The sequence below is a fragment of the Rhinatrema bivittatum genome, chromosome 7 (assembly GCF_901001135.1).
Source record: "Rhinatrema bivittatum chromosome 7, aRhiBiv1.1, whole genome shotgun sequence".
NCBI lineage: Eukaryota > Metazoa > Chordata > Amphibia > Gymnophiona > Rhinatrematidae > Rhinatrema > Rhinatrema bivittatum.
This window is the reverse complement of record NC_042621.1, coordinates 32,503,800-32,531,406: the sequence shown is the minus strand read 5'-3', so window position 1 is coordinate 32,531,406 and position 27,607 is coordinate 32,503,800. Positions and strand designations below refer to the sequence as shown.

The following is a 27,607-nucleotide window of genomic DNA, read 5'->3' as shown; positions in this document are numbered from 1 at the left end:
TGAAGAACCGCCGCCGCAGGGAATCGACGTGAAAGGAAACTTACCAATAAACATTGAAAACCCTTACTAGGAACTCTACAGGGAGGACTGAGAGGGATCATGCATCGAACGCAGCAAAGAAAATCACGTTTTTCAAAAGTTTTGAAGTTTTCCAAGAGAGGCTAAAAAGTCAAAGTGAGCTCACATATTGCAATGCTCCAGCTCCGTAGAAAGAGAGGGGCTGAAGAGGGACCCGTGTGGACACATGGTATAGGCCATACTAGGCATGCTTAGTGTGGCAAGTCAAAGTTCTAGAAATTTTGACATAAGTTATCCGTGTCAGGGCTCCATCTGATTATGTCACCTGTGTGTGAGGACTGTCATCCTACTTCTCCTTGGAGAACTCTGTTTCTTTAGCACTAGGATGAGTCCATTCTGGGCTATCTACTACCTGTAAGAAGGCCATCAACAGTATCAGACTGGTGCTCACTGGAAAGACAAGCTGCACATCATCTGCATAGAGTTGATATCTAATGCCCATGGCTTTTAGCAAAGCATTCAGGGATTCAATATTTCTGAGGAGAGGGTAGATCTCTAAGTTTATTTCTCTGTACAGATTATTTCTAACAATTGTGTTTACCAATCCTAACATCCAGCAATAGCGAACCAAGCTGCGAGTAGCATTTGAGAAATTAACTTCTTAAGATTTAGCAGATGTACTCACTCTCTTCCAGTAGCCCAGCAAGCCCAGTGCATGAGGAGGATACAGTATAAAGCTACCACGGGCAAGACGTTAGACAGGGAAGCCTTATTGTACTCAGGGAAGACATCAGCCAGATTCAATGTTCTGGTGTGTTACAATCTCTCATGCAATTCTGCCACTGATGTCAATTATCAATTCAGCAATGACCATGACAAGTCACAAAAATAATATTCCAAGTATCCGAAGAGCTAAGATCCTCACTGCACAATGGACCCTTTTTCTGTACATCAGAAATTGAATAGCTGCAGAAGCCCTCTTAATTTCACTCTCAGACACCATACTCTTGAATCTGGAAAAAAAACAACCTTGTCTTCTCGCTCTCCTTGATTTATCAGCCGCTTTCGACATGGTGAACCATTCAATCCTCGTGGATCGGCTAGCTGACATAGGCATCAAGGGTACCGCACTTAGTTGGTTCAAGTCATTCCTAAGCAACAGGTTCTACAAGGTCAAAATCAACAACAAAGAATCCCACCCGGTTAGCTCCACCTTGGGAGTCCCCCAAAGCTCTTCTCTCTCCCCAACCCTCTTCAACATTTACCTTCTCCCGCTCTGCCAGCTCCTTACAAATCTAAAGTTAACTTACTACATATATGCCGATGATGTGCAAATACTCATACCGATTATAGATTCTCTCCCCAAAACCCTCTGCTTCTGGAATAACTGCCTTCAATCTATCAACCACCTTCTCACAAGCCTCAACTTAGTCCTTAACACCAATAAGACAGAACTCCTCCTCATTTCCCAGGATGACAACAATGTAGTATCCAACAATCATCTCACCGTTCAACCAAACTTCTCCCCCCATGTGAGAAACCTTGGCGTCATCATGGACAACCAACTTAACCTAAAAAAATGTGTTAATAACACCACAAAGGATTGATTTTACAAATTACAAGTCCTAAAAAGGCTGAGAGCCCTCCTACACTTCCAAGATTACCGCACAGTTCTTCAATCCATCATCTTTTCAAAAATTGACTACTGTAACTCGCTTCTTCTCAGTCTCCCAGCAAACACCGTCAAACCCCTGCAAATGTTGCAGAACGCTACAGCTAGGATTCTGACCAGGACCAACAAAAGAGAGCACATTACACTTATCCTGCGGAGCCTTCATTGGCTTCCAATCAAATTTAGAATTCAGTACAAAGTCCTAATGACTATACACAAAACCATGCTCAGTCTCACTTCGCTTGATCTAAATATCCCTCTCCATCCCCACAAACCATCTAGACCGGTTAGATCTGCTTATAGAGATACTCTCTACGCCCCCCCGCCAAATCCTCTTTAAGGAAATGAGCACTTTCCACAGCTGGCCCTCCGCAATGGAATGCTCTCCCGCCAGATCTTCGGCAAGAATGATGCCCGACAACCTTCAAAAAAAGACTCAAAACCTGGCTGTTCTGTCAAGCTTTTCCTTAACTCACATGATCCATCCATCTCTCCCTCTAATAACTGGACTAGTTTTTAGTTAGCTTTTCTTTCTCTGAACTAGGCATAACTTTGTAGGCAAGTTATGCATCTTTCTACCTGCCATGTATTTGTCTTCATCCTTTGGCCTATTGTCTCCACCTTTATCCCATCCCCCCGGGATGTTTACCCATTGGTCCATTCTCACCCAGTTTCTTCTGTTTTGTTCCTTCTAGATTCCTTTTTTTTTATCATAGTTAGCTTTGATCCCTTGTTATGTATCCTGGATATGTGATACTGTGCATTTCTAGTTTCTTGCTATCTTGAAGAGCTTAGTATTTATTTATAACCTTGATCCCAGTTACATGTATCCCTTTGTTTGATGTAATGCATTCGTTTGCTTTTATTCTTTTTATTTTATTTTATTTTTATTCGTTTGCTTTTATTTTATTTTAATTTTATTCTATTCTGTTTTATTTTTTTTATTTTATTTTATTTTTTACTTTATTTTATTTTTATTCGTTTGCTTTTATGGGAGAAGACTGATACTTCACGCATATCCAGCATAGCTCTCTGCTTCAACGGCAGGGGAGAAAAAAAGAAAACTGATACTTCACGCATATCCAGCATAGCTCCCTGCTTCAACGGCAGGGGAGAAGAAAAACAACCAATAAGGGCTGTACAACATAGTCTGGGTAAAACAAATAAGCATGGGTGTAGCTTGCTTATTGCGGCGGCTACTACCCCTAACTAATCAAGCTAGATATTTCACTTGGATGCAGCTCCATCACTGCTCTCTACATTAAAGGTGGGGGTGGAAGGGAAATAGAACCAAGAGCTAAGAGAAACAGATAAGTATGAGAGAAAAAATGTGTGAAAGCTTGCTGGGCAGACTGGATGGGCCATTTGGTCTTCTTCTGCCGTCATTTCTATGTTTCTATATGTTTCTATATATATCGTTTCACTGTAAACAGATGTGATTTGTAATTTTGCACATGAATGTCGGTATATAAAAGTTCCAAATAAATAAATAAATAAATTGTTCTCTTACCAGTTACAATTCAGCAATTCTTGCTGTATGAGGAGCTGATCCCCCACTGCTGAGCCAGCTCCAATGGCCTGCAGCCGTTCCTTAAAAACTCGAAACAGAAATTGACTAGTGGCGTGAGGAGAAGCCAGCTCCAAATCAACTATCATTTCCTGGAGGAGAACAAGTAGCCAAGTGACAAACAATCAGAAATACTTCTAATATTTATTTATTTCATAATATTAATCATTTTACAGATTTCAATAAATCACCCAAAATGATATCTGAGGGAAGGGACCTAAGGAGAAATTTCTACTTACCTGATAATTTCCTTTCCTCTAATGAGGGCAGGTCAATCCTCACCAGTGGGTTATGCACTTCTGCCAGCAGATGGAGATGAAGCAAAAGCTGATGTTACAGATGTATAGTCCTGCCCTGACATCAGCCTGCCAGAACTATCTGGAAAAGCCAAACTGATTATACTTGCACATTATTATTAACAACCAACCATTCATGCTTCCAACCCAACAAGAACACGTGAGTTCAGACAAAAGTAGTAACATATGCACTAAAGGAAAATTAGTTCTTACCTGATAATTTTTGTTCCTGTAGTACCACGGATCAGTCCAGACCATGGGTTAAGCCCCTGTTCCAGCAGGTGGAGACAGACCAGAATTCTGAGGCTAGCCCTTATAAGGACAGAACCTACCCAGAAACCCTCAGTATAACTATTGTCAAAGCAGAAAGGTATAAGATCAAGTAAGTACCAGAATAAGTAATAAATATAATATAAATATCCAAATAACCCAACAATTGGGACAAAAAACTGTGTAACTAAGCGCTCTTGTACAACTACCCCTGATCATCATAAAGATGCTTCCGGTGCCTTAACAGTAAATTTCAGAAACATATGATGCAGGAGACAAAGAAAAAGACAAAAATTCCTGTAAGAAGGAAAAACTAGAAAGGAAGAAAACAACAGGAATGAAATCGAGTGGATAAGAGAAGAACGGGCGGGTGTCTGGACTGATCCGTGGTACTACAGGAACGAAAATTATCAGGTAAGAACTAATTTTCCTTTCCCTGTACGTACCCGGATCAGTCCAGACCATGGGATGTCCCAAAGCTTCCCTACAAAGGGTGGGATCCAGACAATCCCGCTCGAAGAACCTGTCGACCAAAGGAACCAAAAACTGGAGCCTGAACGTCGAGGCGGTAATGACGAGCAAAAGTATGAAGAGATTTCCAAGTAGCCGCCCTACAAATTTCCTGAGATGACACAGATTGAGACTCCGCCCAAGAAGTCGCCTGAGAATGCAAAGAATGGGCTTTTAGACCTTCAGGAACTGGCCTGCCCTTGCAAATGTAGGCTGAGGAAATCGCCTCCTTCAACCAGCGAGCAATAGTAGCTTTAGAAGCATGCTTACCTTTGTTGGGTCCACTCCACAGGACAAACAAATGATCAGAAAGACGAAAGTCATTGGTAACTTCAAGATAGTGCAACAAGATCCTTTTGAGATCGAGACGGAGATCGCTACCACCAGAGGCAGAGATCTCCTCCGGTGAAAAAGCGGGAAGTTCAACAGACTGGTTAATATGAAAAGATGAAACAACCTTAGGTAAAAAGGAAGGAACAGTCTTTAGAGAAACACCGGAATCCGAAAAACGCAGAAAAGGATCCCTACAGGATAGAGCTTGAAGCTCGGAAATTCTCCTGGCAGAAGAGATAGCAACCAGAAAAACAGTTTTAAGAATCAAGTCCTTAAGAGTGGCACGACGAAGAGGTTCGAACGGAGCCGAACAAAGAGCACAAAGCACCAAGTTTAAATTCCACGAAGGACAAATAGACCGAACAGGCGGGTTCAGATGTTTAGCGCCTCTAAGAAAACGAACATCATCAGGATGAGAGGCGACCGGACGACCTTCGATGGTGCCTAAAAGAGAACCAAGAGCAGAAACCTGAACACGCAGAGAGCTCACCGAGAGACCTTTGGAGAGACCACGCTGAAGAAAAGAAAGTAAGACAGCCACAGAGGGCGAGCGAGTCGAAACACCCAACTCTTCACATACATCTTCAAAAACCTTCCAAATCCTAACATAAGTAATGGAAGTTGATTGCTTACGAGCCCTGAGAAGGGTGGCAATAACTTCATCTTTATATCCTCGGCGTCTCAACCGTCTCCTTTCAAAAGCCATGCCGCTAGACAGAAGTGATCCGCCTGATCGGAAAATAAGGGACCCTGGCACAGAAGATGGGGCAGATGACCGAGACGAAGAGGACCGTCCACCGAGAGATTCACCAGGTCCGCGAACCATGGTCTTCGAGGTCATTCTGGAGCCACGAGAATGAGCGGACTGCAATGGAGCTCTATTATCCGAAGGACTTTCCCCACCAACGGCCACGGAGGGAACACGTAGAGAAGAACATCGGAGGGCCAGGGAAGAACTAGAGCGTCCACCCCTTCTGAACAATGCTCCCTCCACCGGCTGAAGAACCGTGGAGCCTTTGCGTTGGCTAGCGTTGCCATGAGGTCTAGGTGAGGGGGACCCCACCTGCGAACAATTAGATCCATCGCTACATCCGATAACTCCCACTCGCTGGGATCGAGATGCTGACGACTGAGGAAGTCTGCTTGAACATTCTCTCTCCCCGCTATGTGGGAAGCCGCCAGACGATCCAAGTGTCTCTCTGCCCAAAGAAAAAGCTTGCTGGTCTCTAACGCCATCAGACGACTCCGAGTTCCGCCCTGTCGGTTTATGTAAGCTACGGTGGTGGAATTGTCTGATAGTACTCGGACAGCTTTGTGACGAATCAGAGGAAGAAAAAACTTGAGGGCCAGACGAACCGCTCGGGCTTCTAAGCGATTGATGTGCCATCGAGATTGGGAAGGGGACCAGAACCCTTGAGTCGTTTGAGATTGACAGACAGCCCCCCAACCGGAGAGGCTGGTGTCCGTCGTTACTATGACCCAAGAGGGAGTCAAAAGAGGCATTCCCTTGAGAAGGTGAGCCGGGGAAAACAACCATTATATGCTGGCGATGGTAGAGGAGGAAAGAGGGAGAATCTCCTGATATTCCTCGGATATTGGCTTCCAACGGGACAACAAAGCTGTTTGTAAAGGACGCATATGAGCAAACGCCCAAGGAACGAGATCGATCGTGGAAGCCATGGTTCCTAGAACCTGGAGGTAATCCCACACCGTGGGAAGCGGGAGAGTGATGAAAGTGTTCAACTGATTGATCAAGTTGAGTGTTCGTGAGTCCAAAAGAAAAACTTTCCCGACCCGAGTGTTGAAAAGGGTGCCCAGTAATTCTAGTTGTAGAGAGGGTTGAAGAGTGCTTTTGGAGAAATTGACTATCCAGCCGAGAGACGTGAGAAGGGCTAAAACCCTGTCTACCGCAAGAGAGCAGAGAGTGGTGGACTTGGCCCTTATCAACCAGTCGTCCAGGTAAGGATGGACCAGAATTCCTTCCCGGCGAAGAGCTGCTGCAACGACCACCATGATCTTTGTAAAGATGCAGGGAGCTGTGGCGAGACTGAACGGGAGAGCCCGAAACTGGAAGTGCTGCCCTAGAATCTGAAAACGAAGGAATTTCTGATGTTCTTGACGAATGGGGATGTGAAAATAAGCCTCCTTCAGATCCAAAGAAGCGAGGAATTCCCCGGGACGAACCGCTGCTATCACCGCCCGCAGGGTTTCCATCTTGAAACGGGGAACCTTGAGGGCCTGATTGACCCTTTTGAGATCCAGAATGGGACGGAACGAATCGTTCTTTTTGGGAACAACGAAGTAAATTGAATATTGGCCGGTGCCCCTTTCATGAACTGGAACCGGAACGATTGCCCCCAATTCCTGAAGATTAAACAAGGTGTGGCAAACCGCAGGCCGCTTGGAACGGCTGCAAGGGGAAACGATGTAGAGATCCAGCAGGTGTCTGGCAAAATCTAATGCGTAGCTGTGCTCTATCACATCGAGGACCCAGAGGTTGGAAGTGATTTTGGCCCACTCCTCGAGAAACATGGAAAGACGCCCACCTAAGTTTCGTGCGGAGGAATGGACCGGCCGAATTTCATTGTGGGGTTGACTTAGAGGAAGTGGACTGCTGATGGCCGGCTCGGAAACCACGACGTCCACAAAAGGAATGGGACCAAGACTGAGAGCTGGATACTCCTCCCCTGGGAAAAGAACCACGGGCTCTGTTGACATAACGGCGATTCCCCCTGAAGCGAGAACGAGTCAGGACAAAAGACGTCGACTGTTTGGGATGGTCCTCTGGCAGCTTATGGACCTTGTTTTCACCCAAGGACTTAATAAGCTGTTCCAGGTCCTCACCATAAAGCAACTTGCACTTAAAGGGAAGATTGCCCAACTGAGCCTTAGAGGAAGCATCAGCAGACCAATTGTGCAACCAGAGAAGACGTCTGGCAGATACCGCTGAAACCATAGCTTTAGCTTGGGCCCGAAGCAAATCATACAGAGCATCCGCCCCATAAGCAATAGCACCCTCCAAACGTTCAGCTTGCTCAGCCTGTGCAGACGGGAGGTCCTGGGTGCTGAGTAACTGCTTCATCCACCTAAGGCTTGCCCGCTGCATGAGACTGCTGTAAATTGTCGCCCGGACACCAAGAGCTAAGACTTCAAAAATGCGCTTTAAATAAAATTCAAGCTTATGGTCTTGTATATCCCGTAAAGCTGTCGAACCCACCACTGGGATGGTAGTGAGCTTTGTCACAGCAGTGACAGACGAATCCACCTTGGGAATTTTTAACATGTCCTCAGGGAATGGGTATAGCTTATCCATAGCTCTCCCAACACGAAGTCCAGACTCAGGAGACTCCCATTCCCTGAGGAGCAGCAAGCGGTCAGTAGGATGAAAAGGGAAAGAATGCGGTAAGGCCCTAAGTCCCGCCAGGACCGGGTCCGCGTTTGGAGTCATAGCTGCAGCCACAGAATCCTCTGGGGGGGTCAATTCCCAATTCTTGAAGAACAAAGGGAATAAGAGGCTCCAATTCTTCCCACCTAAATAAACGCAGAACATGCGGATCATCACCCTCTAGGGGAGGGGGAGTAGAATCATCATCATCCCCAACATCGTGAGGGTCCAAAGAAGGCGGGGGAGGTGGGTCCGCGGCGGGAGGGGGGGCCCCCTGGACCACGCGAACCCTAACAGGGCCCTGAGGGTCCAAAACCTCCTCAGAGGAAGGCCTAGGAGGAATTGGAGGGGGGGAAACAACAGGAGGGGGGTCCATATCCCTTTGCAGACTGGCCAGATATGATTCATGCATTAAAAGTACAAAATCCGAAGAAAAACGGGCCCGGGCCGAACCTTTTGCGGGGGGGGGGGGGGGGGGGGGGGGGAGGGGGGTCAGAGACAGCACCCCGAGAGCGAACCGGGCTCAAATCGGGCGCAAAAAGTGAAAGATTCGAGTCCTCTGCTCCTGGAGAAGCAGGAAGAGAAAAATCCAACATGGCCGCCACAGCCGGGACGAAAAAGACTTGGCAGCACGGCGGGGGGTTCTTCTCCGAGGCTTATTTGCTGGCGGTTCGAGAGAGGGACCTTCACCCCCCCCGAAAGGCACCGAGAACAAACCCCTTCACAGGAGAGTCGGGAGGCCGACTCTCCACAAGCAGTGCAGCAAAATGGCCGCAGCATGAGGCAGAAGCCGCGATACAATCAAGAACAGCTGAGCCGGGAGCCCCAGAGGAGTTAGGCGGGAGATTGAACCCGCTCTCTCCTCAAATAATAAAACTGCTGTCTTAAGGTTAAAAACCTTTCAATTTTATATGTATTCTCTATTCGTTTTTGGGTTTTTTTTGTAGAAGAACTGTATGAATAAAGCTCTGTGGAAAAAGGTAACAAAAAAGTTTTAGTTCCTCACAGAGTCAGGGGAATGTAAATCATCCCTGAAAGGCACATCCGAGGAATAGACCACTCGGGGCACGGCAGCAGAGGGAAGAGGGACTGGCACCACCAGTATCACCCACACAGGTCACCGGGAAGGGAACCTAGGCTGATAAATATCAAGGGGCAAAGCCCCCCTAGGAACTCCAAGAGCGAGGGAGACAAAAGTGTCTACCCTAACACAGACAGAGGAAAAACTTTTGTGGGGTTTTTTTATTAAAGAAAGCAAAATAAAGAGTACTTGCGTGAGCTTGCCCTTAAGAAAGAAGAAAGAAAACCCAGAGGGCAAGCTAAACAGGGAACCGAGGGTGAGATGTTCCAACTACTGGAGACAGACGAATACTGAGGGTTCCTGGGTAGGTTCTGTTCTTATATGGGCATGCCTCAGAATTCTGGTCTGTCTCCACCTGCTGGAACGGGGGCTTAACCCATGGTCTGGACTGATCCGGGTACGCACAGGGAAAGCAGTGGTTCTCAACCTTTTTCCTATCGTGACACACCTGATAGACCATGCTCACATCTGTGACACACTGCTCATTACAATTCATGGCGGAAATAAAAAATAAAGCCCCAGTATTATTTTTATTGTTAAGAATGACACAAGGGAAAGATAAGTACTCTTTCTGAACAGAAATTGCACAACCATCCCTTACCAAAACAGTGCCAGTTTCCAGTACTCAAACTTACAAGGCAAAACTGAAAATATTACACCAGGCCGTAAAATTCCAATACTCCTCCTATTAGGAAAACAGACCAAGCCAGGCTGCTATAGAGTCCTACACAGAAACTACACACCAGCAGAATACCTCACCTCAGTCACACGTTCAGATCCTCACCTAACACCATAAAATATAAATAGAAACATGCCAATGAAAACTGAACTGGAAACCTCAACAAGGGACTGCGATGGGCCCTCCCCCCCGGGGAGGCACCGAGCACAGATCCCTTCACGGGCAATCCGCGATCCCGGCTCACCGCAGGTCGAGCAACGTGCTGGCCGCGGCATCGTGAGCACTGCTGGCAACGGAGGAGACAGGCAAAATAAACGAAATGCCTCGGGGGGGGGGCCGCGAAGGAAAAACGCCGGCGCGGGGGGCTCGAGCGGCCTGCACTGCCCGCCGATGAAGAACGGTGCCGCGGGGGGGCCCGAGAGGCCTGCACTGCCCGCCGATGAAGAACGGTTCCGCGGGGGGGGCCCGAGCGGCCTGCACTGCCCGCCGATGAAGAACGGTGTCGCGGGGGGGCCCGAGCGGCCTGCACTGCCCGCCGATGAACGGTGCCGCGGGGGGGCCCTCCTGGCCTCACAACCCGCCAACGAAGATCTCCCCGCTCACCTCCGCAGCCCACGAGGAACCGGCAAAATGGCTGCTGGTGAGGGAGAAAAACGCGGCGAAGCCGAAGCAGCCGCGAGCAAAATCAGCTGCAAAGAGAAACACAGAAGAATGCACTTACCCCGGTTCACAAGTTACAGCTAGCACCGAGAGAGAAAGAGAGTGAGAGACAACGCAGAGGGAAGTCACGCCGTCCCAAATTGAACCCTCTTTAACTTTTTTTTTTTTTTTTTTTTTTAAATAAAGCAAACTTGATCCAACAGAAACAGTGAGAGAAAAACAGAGAAGACAAGTAATCACTGTAAGAAATGGTTTCAGGCAATCTGGAGCAACCCAGATTCTACTACTCGCATCTGCTGGAGTCAGAAGATACTGAACTCCTGCAGAGGGGGTAGTAGTACTTATGGTGACGCCCCCTCGAAGCTTTGGCTGACTCCATCTGCTGGATTGGGGACATAACCCACTGTCTGGACTGATCCAGGTACATACAGGGAAATAAATGTCTTCTGATTTCTCCTCTCTTTCTTTTTTTATTTATTTATTTTTTTACTCACAGGCAATCCCCCAAAGGGAAATGCATGTCCACCATCTGCTGAAGATGGAGAATACTGGGAGGCTGATGTCGGGACAGGACTATATATCCGTGATGTCAGCTTTTGCTCCATCTCCATCTGCTGGCAGAGGTGCATAAGCCACTGACAGGGATTAACCTGCCAGAATGCAGAGGAAGTAAGAATTATCATTCTGGGCACATCAAGGTCCTATAAGCCAAGCATTCTATCTCCAAAAATTGTCACAAGTACTTGGTATATCCCTCACAGTGGGATCTGTGAGTTAGATATTTACAGACATCCCTCACAATGTAATCTGTGATTTACATTTTTATAGAGATCTGTGTGAGATAGGAAATTGGTGCCAGGGGATCAGCTCAGTGTGCATAATGAGAGAAAGAATCAGCACCAGGGAAGTATATGAAGGAGGGAAGCAATGCCAGGGATGGGTGCATACTTCACAGGGTGTAAGAAATGGTGTATAGAAGGGAAGGAGTTTGGGGGAGAGGAGTGGGGGAGGAGGCGGCGAGGACGTGATGTGGAGTATACCAAGCCCAGGGAGGAATACCTCCCTCCCCCTTCTTCCTCTCAATCTTTATTCTTCCCTGAAGTTTTGATTCTGTAAACATCTTTAGTGAAACAAAAATTAACTAGAAATTATGTATTTATAAAATTATTTTAACCGCAAATGTTTCCATCTTGTCGCTACTAATTTACAATCTTTGCATATATCCACAGCCCTTCCCAGAACAACCCAGCCACCACACCCACACTCACTCACACATCCACTTATTGAGAGTGAGTAACAAGTTGTTACACATCTAACTTACCTGTAACATGCAGAGGATGTCTGTACTGCCTGTCCTGTGCTGACGGGAATATTCTGGTTCCTCCAGCAAGCTCATGGATTTCCTTTCACACCTGAAGTGAGAATATGTCAGCACTTAGAATGACAACAGCAGCTTTGTGGAATAATACAGAACTCAGAAACCCTGCTACCAGGATTTCAAAATTACATTTCAAAGTAACAACTGTCCTCCATCTCAGAGCCCCCACCTTTCTAACCCTACGCAGAGCGGCTCTCAGCTCCCACCACCCAGATCCAATGCAAAGCAGCCCCAATGCCACACATCTCATCATATAGACCTAATGCACAGCTGTTCTCATAGGCAGAGCACTAAATGAAAAGGACAGAAGAGGTTTAGAAAAGGGCTACAAAAATGATACAGGAACCAGGATGCATGTTTATCACATTTTGGGACATATGATTTTTTTTTTTTTAATTTCATAAGAACATTAAACCTACAACAAAGACATAGGAAAATTGGTTCTTACCTGCTAATTTTTGTTCCTGGAATACTAGAGATCAGTCCAGACAAGTGGGCTTTGCATCCCTACCAGCAGATGGAGGCAAAGAATAAAAACTTTTCAGGAATTGCTACATAACAAGAGAGTGCCACCTGCAGTCCCTCAGTATTGACCTGTACCCAAGCCAAGATGTCTACTTCCCAAACCACAAAGGATTTCTTCATCTGCAGGTCACCCGAATTGTCGAGATCCCCGGGGCCATGGTAGCACGTGCAACCCGAGAGTAGGCACCAATTTGGGGCATTTCAGGATCCCTTAACTTTCCTCGTGGGGTTTGCGCTTCGCCGATTTCCTGGCCAAGAAGGTCTCATGCATGAGGAGTACGAACTTGGGCGAAAAACCACCCGGACCCGTCTCATTGCTGGAATCCAACTCGTGTCCCTTATGTCTCCCTGAACCGATTCCCGCACCATGGGAGACAGCTGAGGGGGATCATCCTGGGACTCCTTCCTGGTAGTTGCAGCTGAAGCCGCAGGAGACCTGTCCCTGGAACCAGCCCCCGAAGCTGCCACATGGGCGGCCTTCTTTGGCTTTAGCCCTTTAGAAGAGCCCCCCCCCCCGCAGGACAAGAAGTGCACAGGGAGAGGGAATCCAAGTAGGCGGACCACACACCACAAGCCTTGCAAGCCTTTACCAGAGGCTATTCTGCCATTCTCGCAAACGCAGTGTAGTCCCTAGGGACCCACATGGGCGGGAAACAGTATTGCTGCAGACATCGTGCAGGGAAAAAAGCAGAGTTGCATACCTGTAACAGGTGTTCTCCCAGGAGAGCAGGATGGTTAGTCCTCACATATGGGTGACAACATCAGGATGGAGCCCCATCACAGAACACTTTTGTCAAAGTTTCTAGAACTTTGACTGGCACACTGAGCATGCCCAGCATGCCACTAACCCTGCATCCAGCAGGGGTCCCCCTTCAGTCTCACTTGTAGCAAACGCACGAGCGAAAAATAAAACGCAAGCGAACCCAACTCCGCGGGGTGGCGGGCGGATTTAGTGAGGACTAACATCCTGCTGTCCTGGGAGAACACCTGTTACAGGAAAGCAACTGCTTTCTCCCAGGAGAAGCAGGATGGTAGTCCTCACATATGGGTGAATAGCGAGCTACAGATGCCCGAATAGAGTGAACCAAAAGCACCCAACGACGTGCAACAGCACAACAATAGGGGTGCCTGAATTTCATAGTGGGTCGTAGGTAGGATGCTGGGTATTAAATTGGAAACAAATTACGAAGAACAAACTGGCCGAATCCTGCCTGCCAGACTTGTCAAGATAAGAGGGGCATAAATGTCTTCTGATGGAGGCTGCGGCTGTTTAGCCGGAGGCTCTGTCTGCATGTGAACGAAGGTGTGTAGGCCTTTGAAGAATTCCACCCATGAGATAGACGCTGGGTCCAAGCTAAGGGGCGCCGTGTCCCTGGGGGTCCCAGTTTGAGGGGGTGTCCCGCTGGAATTTGCTAGGTCCGGGGTACTCACTGAGGAGCTAGTACTCGGTCCTGAGTGGGGCTGGCCCTGGACTCCCAGGGCCTCCTCGCACTGAACGCACAGGGCGTTGGCCTCTTCGTTTTGTGAGGCATGCTGGGCAGAAGCCTTGAGCCTTGATCTCCGTTTCCAGTGGTGCCATGGGTATAGGCGCGTAAATCTTTATGCACTCCGGTGCACCTAAGATGTGCGTGCAGGTTGTGCGAGCAGGTGTGCGCCCAAGTCGAAGGTATGAGCCCAGCCCGGTAGGCGCGCGATGCGCGTATAACTTATGCGCACGGCACTCGTGCGTGTAACTTTATGCGCACATGTATTTTATGCACCTAGCTAACCTTGTGCGCTCGGATCGAGACGGTGGACAGAGCGGCGAATAGGGCCAAGATGGCGTCAGCAACCACGCGGGCAATATGGCGACCACCTCGGAGGGTCTCCACATGGGAGGACCCTTGGATCTAGCCGGGGCCTGGCCCTGTTAGGGCGGATCAACCCGGCGGCACTGGTCCCGGCCGGTGACCTGTGCGACTCCTCGAACCTCGGAAACCGGAGTCTATGAAGAAGATTTCTACCTTACCTTGTCTTCGGCGCTTCCCGGTTTCATTTCTGGCTGCAGGGGGAGAGGGCAAATACCTTCACCGCCGTGCTCGAGGATGCACCCGCTGCCTCTCAGCCGCGCCCGAGATCGGGGGCTAGGTCCCCGCTGCGGATCGGCCGCTGGACCGAGGCTTACCTCTGAGGGACCACGGAAATCACCTCAGAAATTCTCAACTGGGGGAGGGACCCGAGGGTATCACCGCAGGAGAGCGGGGCTCACCTGTAGAGGTAGGTTTTCTTCTGATTTTGGGGTTTCTCTGTTGAATTTGTTCTAACGCTGTGAGAGCATGCAGGTAGCCCCTAACTGCTATGGAGACGGAAAATACTGAAGAGCTGCACTTCCAGGAGGGGTATATGTACTAGAGGCTGACGTCAGATTGAAATCTGATCCGTCTCCAACTGCTATCAGGAGTACACTATACCCATTGGTCCTGAGTCCATCTGCTACACGCTAGGAAAAATTTCTTTTTTTTTTTCCAACTTAATGAAATCTATAAGAACAAAACTTCCCCAAAGGGGACACTTCCCTGAGCCAGCGGTCACCCAGAGGGAGGCTTCGGGACCGCTGAGGAAGCTAGTCCCCTGGCTATCGGGGGTCCCGGGACACCCGGGCTATCATTGAGGCCACTAGACAACTTTTGGTTCCCCCCTGACGATTGATGTAAGCCACCGTTGTCGCATTGTCAGACAAAACCTGTACCAAGCGATGGCTCACCAGGGGGAGAAAACTGCGCAACGCCAGACATACTGCCCTGGTTTCCAAGCGATTTATGGACCATTTCGCCTGCTGACCTGGGTGATCGGCCTCCAGATTTCCCGTGGCGGGCCTAGGGCTTATTTTTGGAGTAGGGCTTATATTTCAAGCTCACTCCAAAAATCATGAAAACTCAAGCTAGGGCTTATTTTCTGGGCAGGGTTTATTTTCGGGGAAACAAGTTAGCAGTGTCTCAAAGTTTTTGTTCTCTGCCTCCATCTGCTGGTATGGATGAAAAACCCACTTATCAGGACTGATCTGGGGTACCAACAGGAAAGGAAAATTGGTTTTTACCTGCTAATTTTCGTTCCTGTAGTACTAAGGATCAGTCCAGACCGCTGGGTTGTGACTCCTTCAGTATAATCCATACCATAGCAGAATGAAATATATCATAAAACCCCAAGAACCAATGGCTATATCAAACTGCCTAATGAAAACTGCATAACTTATGTACATGGAGGGAGTACTTCCATATGAAACTTGAATGCTGTCCACTGTAAAGTATTCTGCAGAATGAAAAAAACGAGACTGAACAGACTCCAGGCTCCATGGGCAGGCATCTGGACTGATCCATGTATGTACCAGATCAGTCCAGACCGCTGGGATGTACCCAAGCTGCCCTAAGTAGGGTGGGACCTGGAGAATCCCTTTCGAAGAACACTGCTGCTGAAGCAGTCGACATCCAGATCACGGACGTCCAAACGGTAATGCTTAGCAAAAGTATGTAAAGATTTCCAGGTAGCCTCTGCAAATCTCCTGCAGTGAAACAAACTGGCTCTCCGCCCAAGACACCGCCTGAGATCTGATTGAATGCGCCTTCAAACCGTCCGGTATGGCGCACCCAAGACATATATATGTCGAAGATATGGCGTCCTTCAACCATCGGGCAATAGTGGCCTTGGTTGCCTTCTGTCCTTTCTTAGGACCACTCCATAAGACAAACAGATGGTCAGACAACCGAAAAACATTGGTCACCTCCAAATAGCGAAGCAGAATCCACCGCACATCTAATCTTCGCAAGTCGCAAGCCTGAGGAGAATCATGATCCAAATCCGTGAAAGCAGGCAACTCCACGGTCTGATTCAAGTGAAACCCTGATACATGAATGAAGGCACCGTTCTAAGAGACACTCCTGACTCCGAAATCCGGAGAAAAGGTTCCCGACAGGACAACATTTGAAACTCCGATATTCGCCTTGCCGAAGTGATAGCCACCAAGAAAATCGCCTTGAGAGTCAGGTCTTTCAAAGTGGCCCGTTTGAGAGGCTCAAAGGGAAGACCGCACAATCCACGGAGAGCCAGATTCAAACTCCAAGAAGGACACTCTGGTCTAACTGGAGGGTTCAAATGTTTAGCGCCCTTCAGGAAACATGACACATCCGGATGAGCTGCAAGAGATATCCCGTCAAGCTTCCCCCGCAAACATCCCAGGGCCACTACCTGCACTCTGAGAGAACCGCAAGCCAAGCCTTTCTTCAGACCCTCCTGTAAGAATGCCAGAATATGAACAATAGAGGCATGACGCGGGGACAGATTCAACCCGCTACACCAGGCATCAAAAACCTTCCAGACACGAACATAGGCAAGCGAAGTAGACGTCTTCCGCGCCTGCAGGAGGGTGGAAATAACCGAATCAGGATAACCTTTCTTCCTCAACTGCCTCCTCTCATAAGCCAGGCCGCTAGACAAAAGCGATCCACCCGATCGAAAAATACTGGACCTTGTCAAAGAAGATTCGGTAGATGACTGAGCCGGACTGCTAAGTTGATAAGATCTGCGAACCATGGCCTGCGTGGCCACGCCGGGGCCATGAGAATGACTGACCCTGTGTGAGCCTCTATCCTTCGTAAGACCTTGCCCACCAACGACCAGGGAGGAAAGACGTAAAGCAGAATGTCACGAGGCCATGGGAGGACTAGAGCATCCACTCCTTCTGCCCCATGCTCCCTCCTGCGACTGAAGAACCGAGCCGCCTTCGCATTTCTCTGAGTTGCCATCAAGTCCAGGCGAGGCACGCCCCACCGACGAGTCACGAGATGCATCGCCTCCTCGGACAGTTCCCACGCTCCGGGATCTAGGTGCTGGCGACTAAGAAAATCCACCTGAACGTTGTTGACCCCGGCTATGTGAGATGCTGCCAGGCAGACCAGATGGCGTTCCGCCCAGACCATCAGCCAGTCGACCTCTGAGGCCACTAGACGACTTTTGGTCCCCCCTGACGATTGATGTAAGCCACTGTTGCCGCCAAACGTACTGCCCTTGTTTCCAAGTGATTTATGGACCATTTCACCTGCTGACCTATAGAAACATAGAAACATAGAAATGACGGCAGAAGAAGACCAAACGGCCCATCCAGTCTGCCCAGCAAGCTTCACACATTTTTTCTCATACTTATCTGTTTCTCTTAGCTCTTTGGTTCTATTTCCCTTCCACCCCCACCATTAATGTAGAGAGCAGTGATGGAGCTGCATCCAAGTGAAATATCTAGCTTGATTAGTTAGGGGTAGTAGGGGTAGTAACCGCCGCAATAAGCAAGCTACACCCATGCTTATTTGTTTTACCCAGAATATGTTATTCAGCCCTTATTGGTTGTTTTTCTTCTCCCCTGCCGTTGAAGCAGAGAGCTATGCTGGATATGGTTGAAGTATCAGTTTTTCTTCTCCCCTGCCGTTGAAGCAGACAGCTATGCTGGATATGCGTGAAGTATCAGTTTTTCTTCTCCCCTGCCGTTGAAGCAGAGAGCTATGCTGGATATGCATTGAAAGTGAAGTATCAGGCTTATTTGGTTTGGGGTAGTAACCGCCGTAACAAGCCAGCTACTCCCCGCTTTGTGAGTGCGAATCCTTTTTTCCACATTTCCTCTTGCTGTTGTAGCTTAGAGCGATGTTGGAGTCGCAGTAACCATGTGTATGTTTATTGAATAAGGGTATTATCTCCAGGCAGTAGCCGTCATTCTGGTGAGCCACCCACTCTTTATTGACGGCCTCTTGATTTTATGGATCCACAGTGTTTATCCCACGCCCCTTTGAAGTCCTTCACAGTTCTGGTCTTCACCATTTCCTCCGGAAGGGCATTCCAGGCATCCACCACCCTCTCCGTGAAGAAATACTTCCTGACATTGGTTCTGAATCTTCCTCCCTGGAGCTTCAAATCGTGACCCCTGGTTCTGCTGATTTTTTTCCTACGGAAAAGGTTTGTCGTTGTCTTTGGATCATTAAAACCTTTCAAGTATCTGAAAGTCTGTATCATATCACCTCTGCTCCTCCTTTCCTCCAGGGTGTACATATTTAGATTCTTCAATCTCTCCTCATAAGTCATTTGATGAAGACCTTCCACCTTTTTGGTCACCCTTCTCTGGACCGCCTCCATCTTGTCTCTGTCTCTTCGGAGATACGGTCTCCAGAACTGAACACAATACTCCAGGTGAGGTCTCACCAAGGACCTGTACAAGGGGATAATCACTTCCCTTTTCTTACTCGATATTCCTCTCTATGCAGCCCAGCATTCTTCTGGCTTTAGCTATCACCTTGTCACATTGTTTCGCCGACTTCAGATCATTAGACACCATCACCCCAAGGTCTCTCTCCTGCTCCGTGCACATCAGCCTTTCTCCCCCCATCGAATACAGTTCATTCGGATTTCCACTCCCCATATGCATGACTCTGCACTTCTTGGCATTGAATGTCAGCTGCCATATCTTCGACCACTCTTCCATCTTCCTTAAATCTCGTCTCATTCTCTCCACTCCTTCCGGCGTGTCCACTCTGTTGCAGATCTTAGTGTCATCCGCAAAAAGACATACCTTACCTTCTATCCCTTCCGCAATGTCGCTCACAAAGATATTGAAAAGGACCGGTCCCAACACCGATCCCTGCGGTACACTGCTTAAAACTGCTCTCTCTTCAGAGAGAGTTCCATTTACCATCACACATTGTCTTCTGTCCGTCAACCAGTTTGCAATCCAGGCCACCACCTCGGCACTCACTCCTAAGATTCTCATTTTATTCACTAGTCTCCTGTACGGGACAGTGTCAAAAGCTTTGCTGAAGTCCAAGTAGATGACATCGAGTGCTCTTCCTTGATCCAATTCCTTGGTTACCCAGTCAAAAAAGTCAATCAGATTTGTCTGACAGGATCTTCCAATGGTGAATCCATGCTGCCTCTGGTCCAGCAATTCTCCCGACAGTAGATAGTTCACTATTCTCTCTTTCAACAGTGACTCCATTACTATTCCCACCACCGAAGTGAGGCTAACCGGTCTGTAGTTACCAGCCTCTTCTCTGTTCCCACTCTTGTGAAGCGGGACCACCACCGCTCTCCTCCAATCATTCGGCACCACTCCCGTTTCTAGGGATCTATTGAACAGGTCACACAGCGGACCCGCCAGCACATCTCTGAGCTCCCTCAGTATTCTGGGATGAACTTCATCAGGCCCCATGGCTTTGTCCACTTTCAGTTTCACCAGCTCTTCCCATACATTTTCTACTGTAAATGGAGTTACATCTACTCCATTCCCCTCCAGTTTCTTGTTAACTAGTGACGGTCCTTCTCCAGGGTCCTCTTTAGTGAACACAGAACTGAAGTATTCATTTAATATTTCTGCCATTTCTTCGTCTCTTTCCACCTTTCAATTTCACTATACCACTTTGAACTTTTCTCTTTTCACTGATGTATCTGAAAAATGTTTTGTTACCACTCTTTACCTCTTTGGCAATCCTCTCTTCCGTTTGACTTTTTGCCATCTTGATTAATTTCTTCGTCTCCCTCAGTTCTACCAGATATTCTTCTTTGTGCTCCTCCTTTTGGGATCTTTTATATTTCTTGAACGCTGTTCTTTTAGCCTTTATTTTGTCAGCCACCTCCTTTGAAAACCAGATAGGTTTCATTTTTCTTTTGCTTTTCTTTACTTTTCTAACATATAGATTAGTTGCCTTGGTAATTGCTCCTTTTAGATTGGTCCACTGTTGATCCACATCTCTCTCGTTTTCCCAGCCTTTTAGTTCTTCCTCCAGGTACTTCCCCATTTCATCAAAGTCTGTGTTATTGAACATCAAAACTTGGGTTTTTGTGCTTCTTTTCCGTGTCCTTTTTGTGATGTTAAACCATACCGTTTGATGATCACTGGTGCTGAGGTGGGCACCCACCTGGACGTCTGAGACATTATCTCCATTAGTGAGCACTAAGTCGAGTATAGCTCCTTCTCTCGTGGGTTCCATTACCATTTGTTTGAACAAAGCTACTTGCAGGGCATCTACTATTTCTCTACTATTATTAGATTCTGCAGATGGGATTCTCCAGTCTACATCTGGCATATTAAAGTCTCCAACGATCACCACTTCTCCTTTCTTTGCTATCCTGTGGATGTCTTCAACCAGATCTCTGTCCAGCTCTTCCTTTTGGTTTGGAGGCCTGTAAACCACTCCAATAAAAATGGATGCCCCATCTTTTTTTAAGTCGGCCCATAGTGCTTCTTTCTTTGCCCCATCTTCCTTGCAGCTCAGATGCTTGGATATTGTTTCTGACATAAAGAGCCACTCCTCCCCCTTTCCTATCCTCTCTGTCCTTCCTTAACAAGTTATAGCCTGGTATTGCCGAATCCCAGTCATGAGATTCCGTAAACCATGTTTCCGTGACAGCAACAACGTCCAAGTCCGCCTCCACCATTAGGGCTTGCAGATCTGGGATTTTATTACCCAAACTACGAGCATTTGTGCTCATAGCTTTCCAGCTTTCTTTGTTCAGGTTACTGCGGTTCCTGGACTCCTTTTGTGACCTATTTAGTTGAGTTTTGTTATCCACTTTTCTCTTTGCATTTGTGCAAGGTAAGAGATTAATGCCTCTGATGACAGAGTCATCCATCACCGTGAGCTTTTTCCTTTGGTTTCTGATCTGGAATTTCTGTATGCATTGGGTTTTTTCTCTCTTTTCCGATAACATTTCAATCTTTTTCTCAAGGACTTCTTCAGAATTTAATACAGAGAAGGCATTTTGTACTTGTTGCACTTGATACAGTGTGTGTCTACGGAACACAGGTCTTATTCTACCAGAGCCCACTGTAATACTTTTTAAGTTCCTTAATGGCCTTTGTGAGTGGGGGGATAGAGTTGTGGGCTGCACAGCTTTCAATAATGGGTGTCTGTGGGTTACAGGTCTTATCCTACCTGAGCCCACAGTAAATCTCTTTTTTCTTGAGTTTTGGTTATTCAGTGGTAAGTGGAAATTATTTCCTGAATAATGTACCGTGGCTGAGACTCTATTGAAGCTAATTCAGCTTTAAAGTCATCCAGCTCCTTTTCCAAGGTAGAGAGTTTTGAACAAAAGGGGCAAGCCTTAAGTTTCCATATGATTACGGCTCCACAGCAGTTGCATTGAATAGTACTCATTTAGGTAAGTTATTTGATTGGTACACCTAAGGAATAATCAATTTACTAATTTATCTGGTTGCCTATTATGAAGTTAGGATGACTACATTAGAAATACAAACCTAGGGGTGGGTGGGCAGAGGGGTAGGGTGGGAGGGAGTTAAACAGTTTATACCTAGGTCAAGTTGGGTAGGGCAAGACACTTTCTGAAAGTTTACTTGTCCTTTAGCTAGTAAATGATCCCACAGAAACAGATTATAATGACAGCTATATAATTAGAGAGATACTGGGAATTTTTATTTTTTTTTGTGTGGGTTTTTTAAATTTTACAATAATCTAATATCAAGAAACCAACAGATTAGTATACAATACTGGAATAGAAAGGGATTTGAAATCACAGAGCAGTTTTCTACACAGAAGCAAACCAATATCAAGGAACCACAGATTAATATACAATACTAGAATAAAAAGGGATTATAAAACACAGAGCAGTATTTCCAAAAACTAGTATCTTATCTGCACTGAAACAGTTGGCTCCTCTCCTGGGCTGTGCACAGTCTGTATTGTTTCTGCTGGCTCACAAGTTAGCTACCTCTAGCCACTGAGTGAGCCACACCCAAACTGGCTATACCTGGACTCTTCTGGAACTGGTCCTCTAGCTAGTAAATGTAAAAGATCCTGGAACTGGTCCTCTAGCTAGTAAATGTAAAAGATCCCACAGCACTTATAATCCCAAAATGAAACAGTTTATACCTAGGTCAAGCTGGGTAGGGCAAGACACTTTCTGAAAGTTTACTTGTCCTTTAGCTAGTAAATGATCCCACAGAAACAGATTATAATGACAGCTATATAATTAGAGAGATACTGGGAATTTTTATTTTTTTTTGTGTGGGTTTTTTAAATTTTACAATAATCTAATATCAAGAAACCAACAGATTAGTATACAATACTGGAATAGAAAGGGATTTGAAATCACAGAGCAGTTTTCTACACAGAAGCAAACCAATATCAAGGAACCACAGATTAATATACAATACTAGAATAAAAAGGGATTATAAAACACAGAGCAGTATTTCCAAAAACTAGTATCTTATCTGCACTGAAACAGTTGGCTCCTCTCCTGGGCTGTGCACAGTCTGTATTGTTTCTGCTGGCTCACAAGTTAGCTACCTCTAGCCACTGAGTGAGCCACACCCAAACTGGCTATACCTGGACTCTTCTGGAACTGGTCCTCTAGCTAGTAAATGTAAAAGATCCTGGAACTGGTCCTCTAGCTAGTAAATGTAAAAGATCCCACAGCACTTATAATCCCAAAATGAAACAGTTTATACCTAGGTCAAGCTGGGTAGGGCAAGACACTTTCTGAAAGTTTACTTGTCCTTTAGCTAGTAAATGATCCCACAGAAACAGATTATAATGACAGCTATATAATTAGAGAGATACTGGGAATTTTTTTTTTTTGGTGTGGGTTTTTTGAATTTTACAATAATCTAATATCAAGAAACCAAACAGATTAGTATACAATATAATCAAGAAACCTATCGTCCCTGTGCCGCCCGCGATTGGCAAACCGCTCCCCAGCGGGAGAGGCTGGCATCTGTCGTCACGATCACCCACTGAGGCTTCTCCAGGTCCACACCTTGCTGCAAGTGGGCTGGAATCAACCACCAATTGAGACTGGACCTGGCGGGTTCCAAGAGTGGCAATCGGATTTGGAACTCTTCCGACTTCGCATCCCAACGAGAAAGTAACACCCTCTGCAAAGGTCTCATATGAGCAAATGCCCAAGGGACTAACTCCAAAGTAGACACCATAGAACCAAGCACCTGCTAGTAATCCCAAACCCAGGGTAGCGGTAGCGACAGCAGCCGTCAAATCTGCGCCATTAACTTGTTAATTCGCTCCTGCGTGAGAAAGACTTTGCCGACCGACATGTCAAACCGAGCACCTAAGTAGTTCAGAACCTGGGATGGGACCAATTGGCTCTTGGCGAAATTGACAACCCATCCGAGAGATTGAAGACGTGCAATACTAATTGAACCGCCGCCAGGCAAAGCTCCTCCGACTTTTCCCGGATGAGCCAATCGTCCGGGTAGGGATGAACCAAAATCCCCTCCCGTCTGAGGGCTGCTGCTACAACCATCATTACCTTGGTGAAGACTCAGGGAGCCGTCGCCAATCCGAACGGGAGTGCTTGGAACGGATAATGCTCGCGCAAAATCATGAACCTGAGAAACCGCCGATACCGCTCGCAGATCCCTATGTGAAGATACGCCTCCGTCAGGTCTAAAGAAGCCAAATATTCACCAAAGTGGACGGCTGCAATGACCGAGCGGAGAGTTTCCATGCGAAAACGAGGTACCCGAAAGCGCCTTCTTCACCATCTTTAGGTCCAAGATTGGGCAGAAGGAGCCCTCCTTTTTGGGAACCACAAAATAAATGGAGTATCTGCCGGTCCTGTACTCCTCTGGAGGGACCGGGACAATGGCTCCCAGGGCTTTCAACCGACCCAGGGTTTGATTTACTGCTGTCCGTTTCGTGTGTGACCCGCAGGGTGACATCAAAAACAGATCCTGCAACGGGCGAGCAAAATCCAAAGTGTAACAGTGTTCGATGATGCTTAGAACCCACTGGTCCAATGTAATCTTGACCCACTCTTTGAAGAACAGAGAAAGGCGGCTGCCTATCACCGGATCAGAGGAGTGGGCCTGCACACCTTCATTGGGTCGACTTGCCCCCCCGGCAGATCCCTGAGGCCCCCCGTCACAAAGAGGCCTACAGCCACGAAAGGAATGGGGCCAAGACTGAGACCTCAGACGGCTGCCGGGGAGAAAAGGCAGGTGTTCTGGCCTGCTGGAACCTTGAATACTGTGTACAATTCTGGTCGCCGCATCTCAAAAAAGATATAATTGTGATGGAGAAGGTACAGAGAAGGGCTACCAAAATGATAAGGGGAATGGAACAACTCCCCTATGAGGAAAGACTAAAGAGGTTAGGACTTTTCAGCTTGGAGAAGAGACGACAGAGGGGGGATATGATAGAGGTGTTTAAAATCATGAGAGGTCTAGAACGGGTAGATGTGAATCGGTTATTTACTCTTTCGGATAGTAGAAAGACTAGGGGGCACTCCATGAAGTTAGCATGGGGCACATTTAAAACTAATCGGAGAAAGTTCTTTTTTTACTCAACGCACAATTAAACTCTGGAATTTGTTGCCAGAGAATGTGGTTAGTGCAGTTAGTATAGCTGTGTTTAAAAAAAGATTGGATAAGTTCTTGGAGGAGAAGTCCATTACCTGCTATTAAGTTCACCTAGAGAATAGCCACTGCCATTAGCAATGGTAACATGGAATAGACTTAGTTTTGGGTACTTGCCAGGTTCTTGTGGCCTGGATTGGCCACTGTTGGAAGCAGGATGCTGGGCTTGATGGACCCTTGGTCTGACTCAGTATGGCATTTTCTTATGTTCTTATGTTCTAACCTGCGCTGGCCCTGGACAGAGGGCGAGCCGAACCAAAGGCCCTGGAGGTTCTAGGCTTATCCTCTGGTAATTTGTACACCTTGTTGTCACCTAGGGATTTGATAAGGGCTTCCAGATCATCCCCGAACAAGAGTTTCCCTTTAAAGGGAAGATTGCCCAACTGGGCTTTGGAGGAAACATCGGCTGACCAGTTACAGAGCCACAGAAGCCTTCTAGCCGAGACTGCCGAAGTCATGGTGTGCGAGGAGGCACGAAGATGATCATATAATGCATCTGCGGTATAAGCAACAGCCGCTTCCACTCGATCGGCCTGCCCTTTCTATTCCAGTATTGTATACTAATCTGTTTGGTTTCTTGATTATATTGTATACTAATCTGTTTGGTTTTTTGATATTAGATTGTTGTAAGATTCAAAAACCCCTACAAAAAAAAAAAAAAAAAAATTCCCAGTATCCCTCTAATTGTATAACTGTCATATAATCTGTTTTAAATTGGGATATAAGTACTGTGGGATCATTTACTAGCTAAAGGACAAGTAAACTTTCAGAAAGTGTCTTGCCCTACCCAGCTTGACCTAGGTATAAACTGTTTAACTCCCTCCCACCCTACCCCTCTGCCCACCCACCCCTAGGTTTGTATTTCTAATGTAGTCATCCTAACTTCATAATAGGCAACCAGATAAATTAGTAAATTGATTATTCCTTAGGTGTACCAATCAAATAACTTACCTAAATGAGTACTATTCAATGCAACTGCTGTGGAGCCTTTATATTGAGGGTAATCATATGGAAACTTAAGGCTTGCCCCTTTTGTTCAAAACTCTCTACCTTGGAAAAGGAGCTGGATGACTTTAAAGCTGAATTAGCTTCAATAAAGAGAGTCTCAGCCACGGTACATTATTCAGGAAATAATTTCCACTTACCACTGAATAACCAAAATTCAAGAAATGTTGAGATTACTACCTGATAATCTCCTTTTCCTTAGTGTAGACAGATGGACTCAGAACGAATGGGATAGTATCCGCGTGCTAGCAGTTGGAGACGGATCTGACGTCAGCACGGGGGTATATATATCCCCACAGGAAGCGTAGCAACTCAGTAATCTTCCTTGCAAAAGCTGTTCTGGAAATGTGTACTGACGCTCAGTGAAAAGTGAAAACAGGATTCCCCTGACCGATTGATAGTAGCTGGAGACCGCCAGCATTCCCAACCGGAAGGCGTTGACACCAGGTAGAGTGTACGCTCTTATGGAACAGAAGACATGGCTTACCTTGAATCGGTGAAACCCATGTACACAGGCAGCTGGGCGGGATGCTGAGTCCATCTGTCTACACTAAGGAAAAGGAGATTATCAGGTAGTAATCTCAACATTTCCTGGCATGTAGCCAGATGGACTCAGAACGAATGGGATGTACAAAAGCTTTACTCTCCCAGCCTGGGCGGGAGGCTGCCTGAGGACCATGTAGTACCGCCCTCGCAAATGCGGAGTCCTCCCGGGCCTGGACATCCAGACGGTAGAACCTGGAGAAGGTATGGAGGGAGGACCACGTTGCCGCTTTACAGATTTCTGCAGGCGACAGCAGCCTGGATTCAGCCCAGGATGTTGCTTGTGCTCTGGTAGAATGAGCCTTGACTTGTAGAGGCGGAGACTTCCCGGCTTCTACGTAAGCTGCTCTGATAACTTCTTTAATCCAGCGGGCGATGGTAGGCTGCGAGGCCGCTTCACCTTGCTTCTTCCCGCTGTGCAGGACGAACAGATGGTCTGTCTTTCGTAGTTGTTGTGTCACTTCCAAATATCTGGGCAGCATTCTGCCAATGTCGAGATGGCGTAATAAACGCCCTTCTTCAGATTTCTTCAAACCCGCCGTGGTAGGCAAGGATATGGTTTGGTTAAGATGAAACTGTGAAACCACTTTCGGTAGAAAGGAGGGGACCGTCCGGAGATGGATAGCCTCCGGAGTGATTCTGAGAAATGGATCACGGCAGTAAAGTGCTTGTAGCTCTGAAATGCGGCGGGCTGAACATACAGCCAACAAGAACACCATCTTCAAGGTCAGAGAACGGAGAGACAGGCCCCGAAGGGGTCGGAAGGTGGATCCCGCGAGGAAATCCAAAACAAGGTTGAGGTTGCACAAAGGCACAGGCCACTTCAGTGGTGGACGAATATGCTTGACTCCTTGCAGGAAGCGAGAAACATCTGGGTGCTTGGCGATGGTCTTGCCATCCCTCCTGGGACCATAGCAAGACAGCGCAGCCACCTGAACCTTGATGGAGCTGAGGGAGAGACCCTTCTGAAGACCCTCCTGCAGGAAATCCAACACAATAGGGATTGTGGTCGCATGTGGATTGGTGCCGTGAGTGTTGCACCATGCTTCAAATACTCTCCAGATCCTTACGTAGGTGAGGGACGTGGAAAACTTACGAGCTCGGAGGAGTGTATCTATCACGGGCTCCAAGTAACCTCTTTTCTTCAGTCTAGCCCTCTCAATGGCCAGACCGTAAGAGAGAATTGAGCTGGATCCTCGTGGAGGATGGGACCTTGACATAGAAGGTCCCGGAGAGGAGGCAGGGGAAGAGGCTCCCCTGCCAGTAGTCTTCTCATGTCTGCGTA

General features: G+C 47.2%; 1 protein-coding gene across 1 annotated transcript in view; it reads right to left on the bottom strand.

Annotated features, from left to right (window-relative positions):
* The window catches only part of FANCA (FA complementation group A), a 522,319-nt gene that overhangs the window by 113,577 nt on the left and 381,135 nt on the right, over positions 1–27,607 (bottom strand). Inside the window, exons 31-32 of the mRNA XM_029608211.1 lie at positions 11,793–11,883; positions 3,201–3,349 (exon numbers count right to left, since the gene is read on the bottom strand). Coding sequence (XP_029464071.1) covers positions 3,201–3,349; positions 11,793–11,883 — 240 coding nt within the window. The remainder of the gene's footprint in view (positions 1–3,200; positions 3,350–11,792; positions 11,884–27,607) is intronic.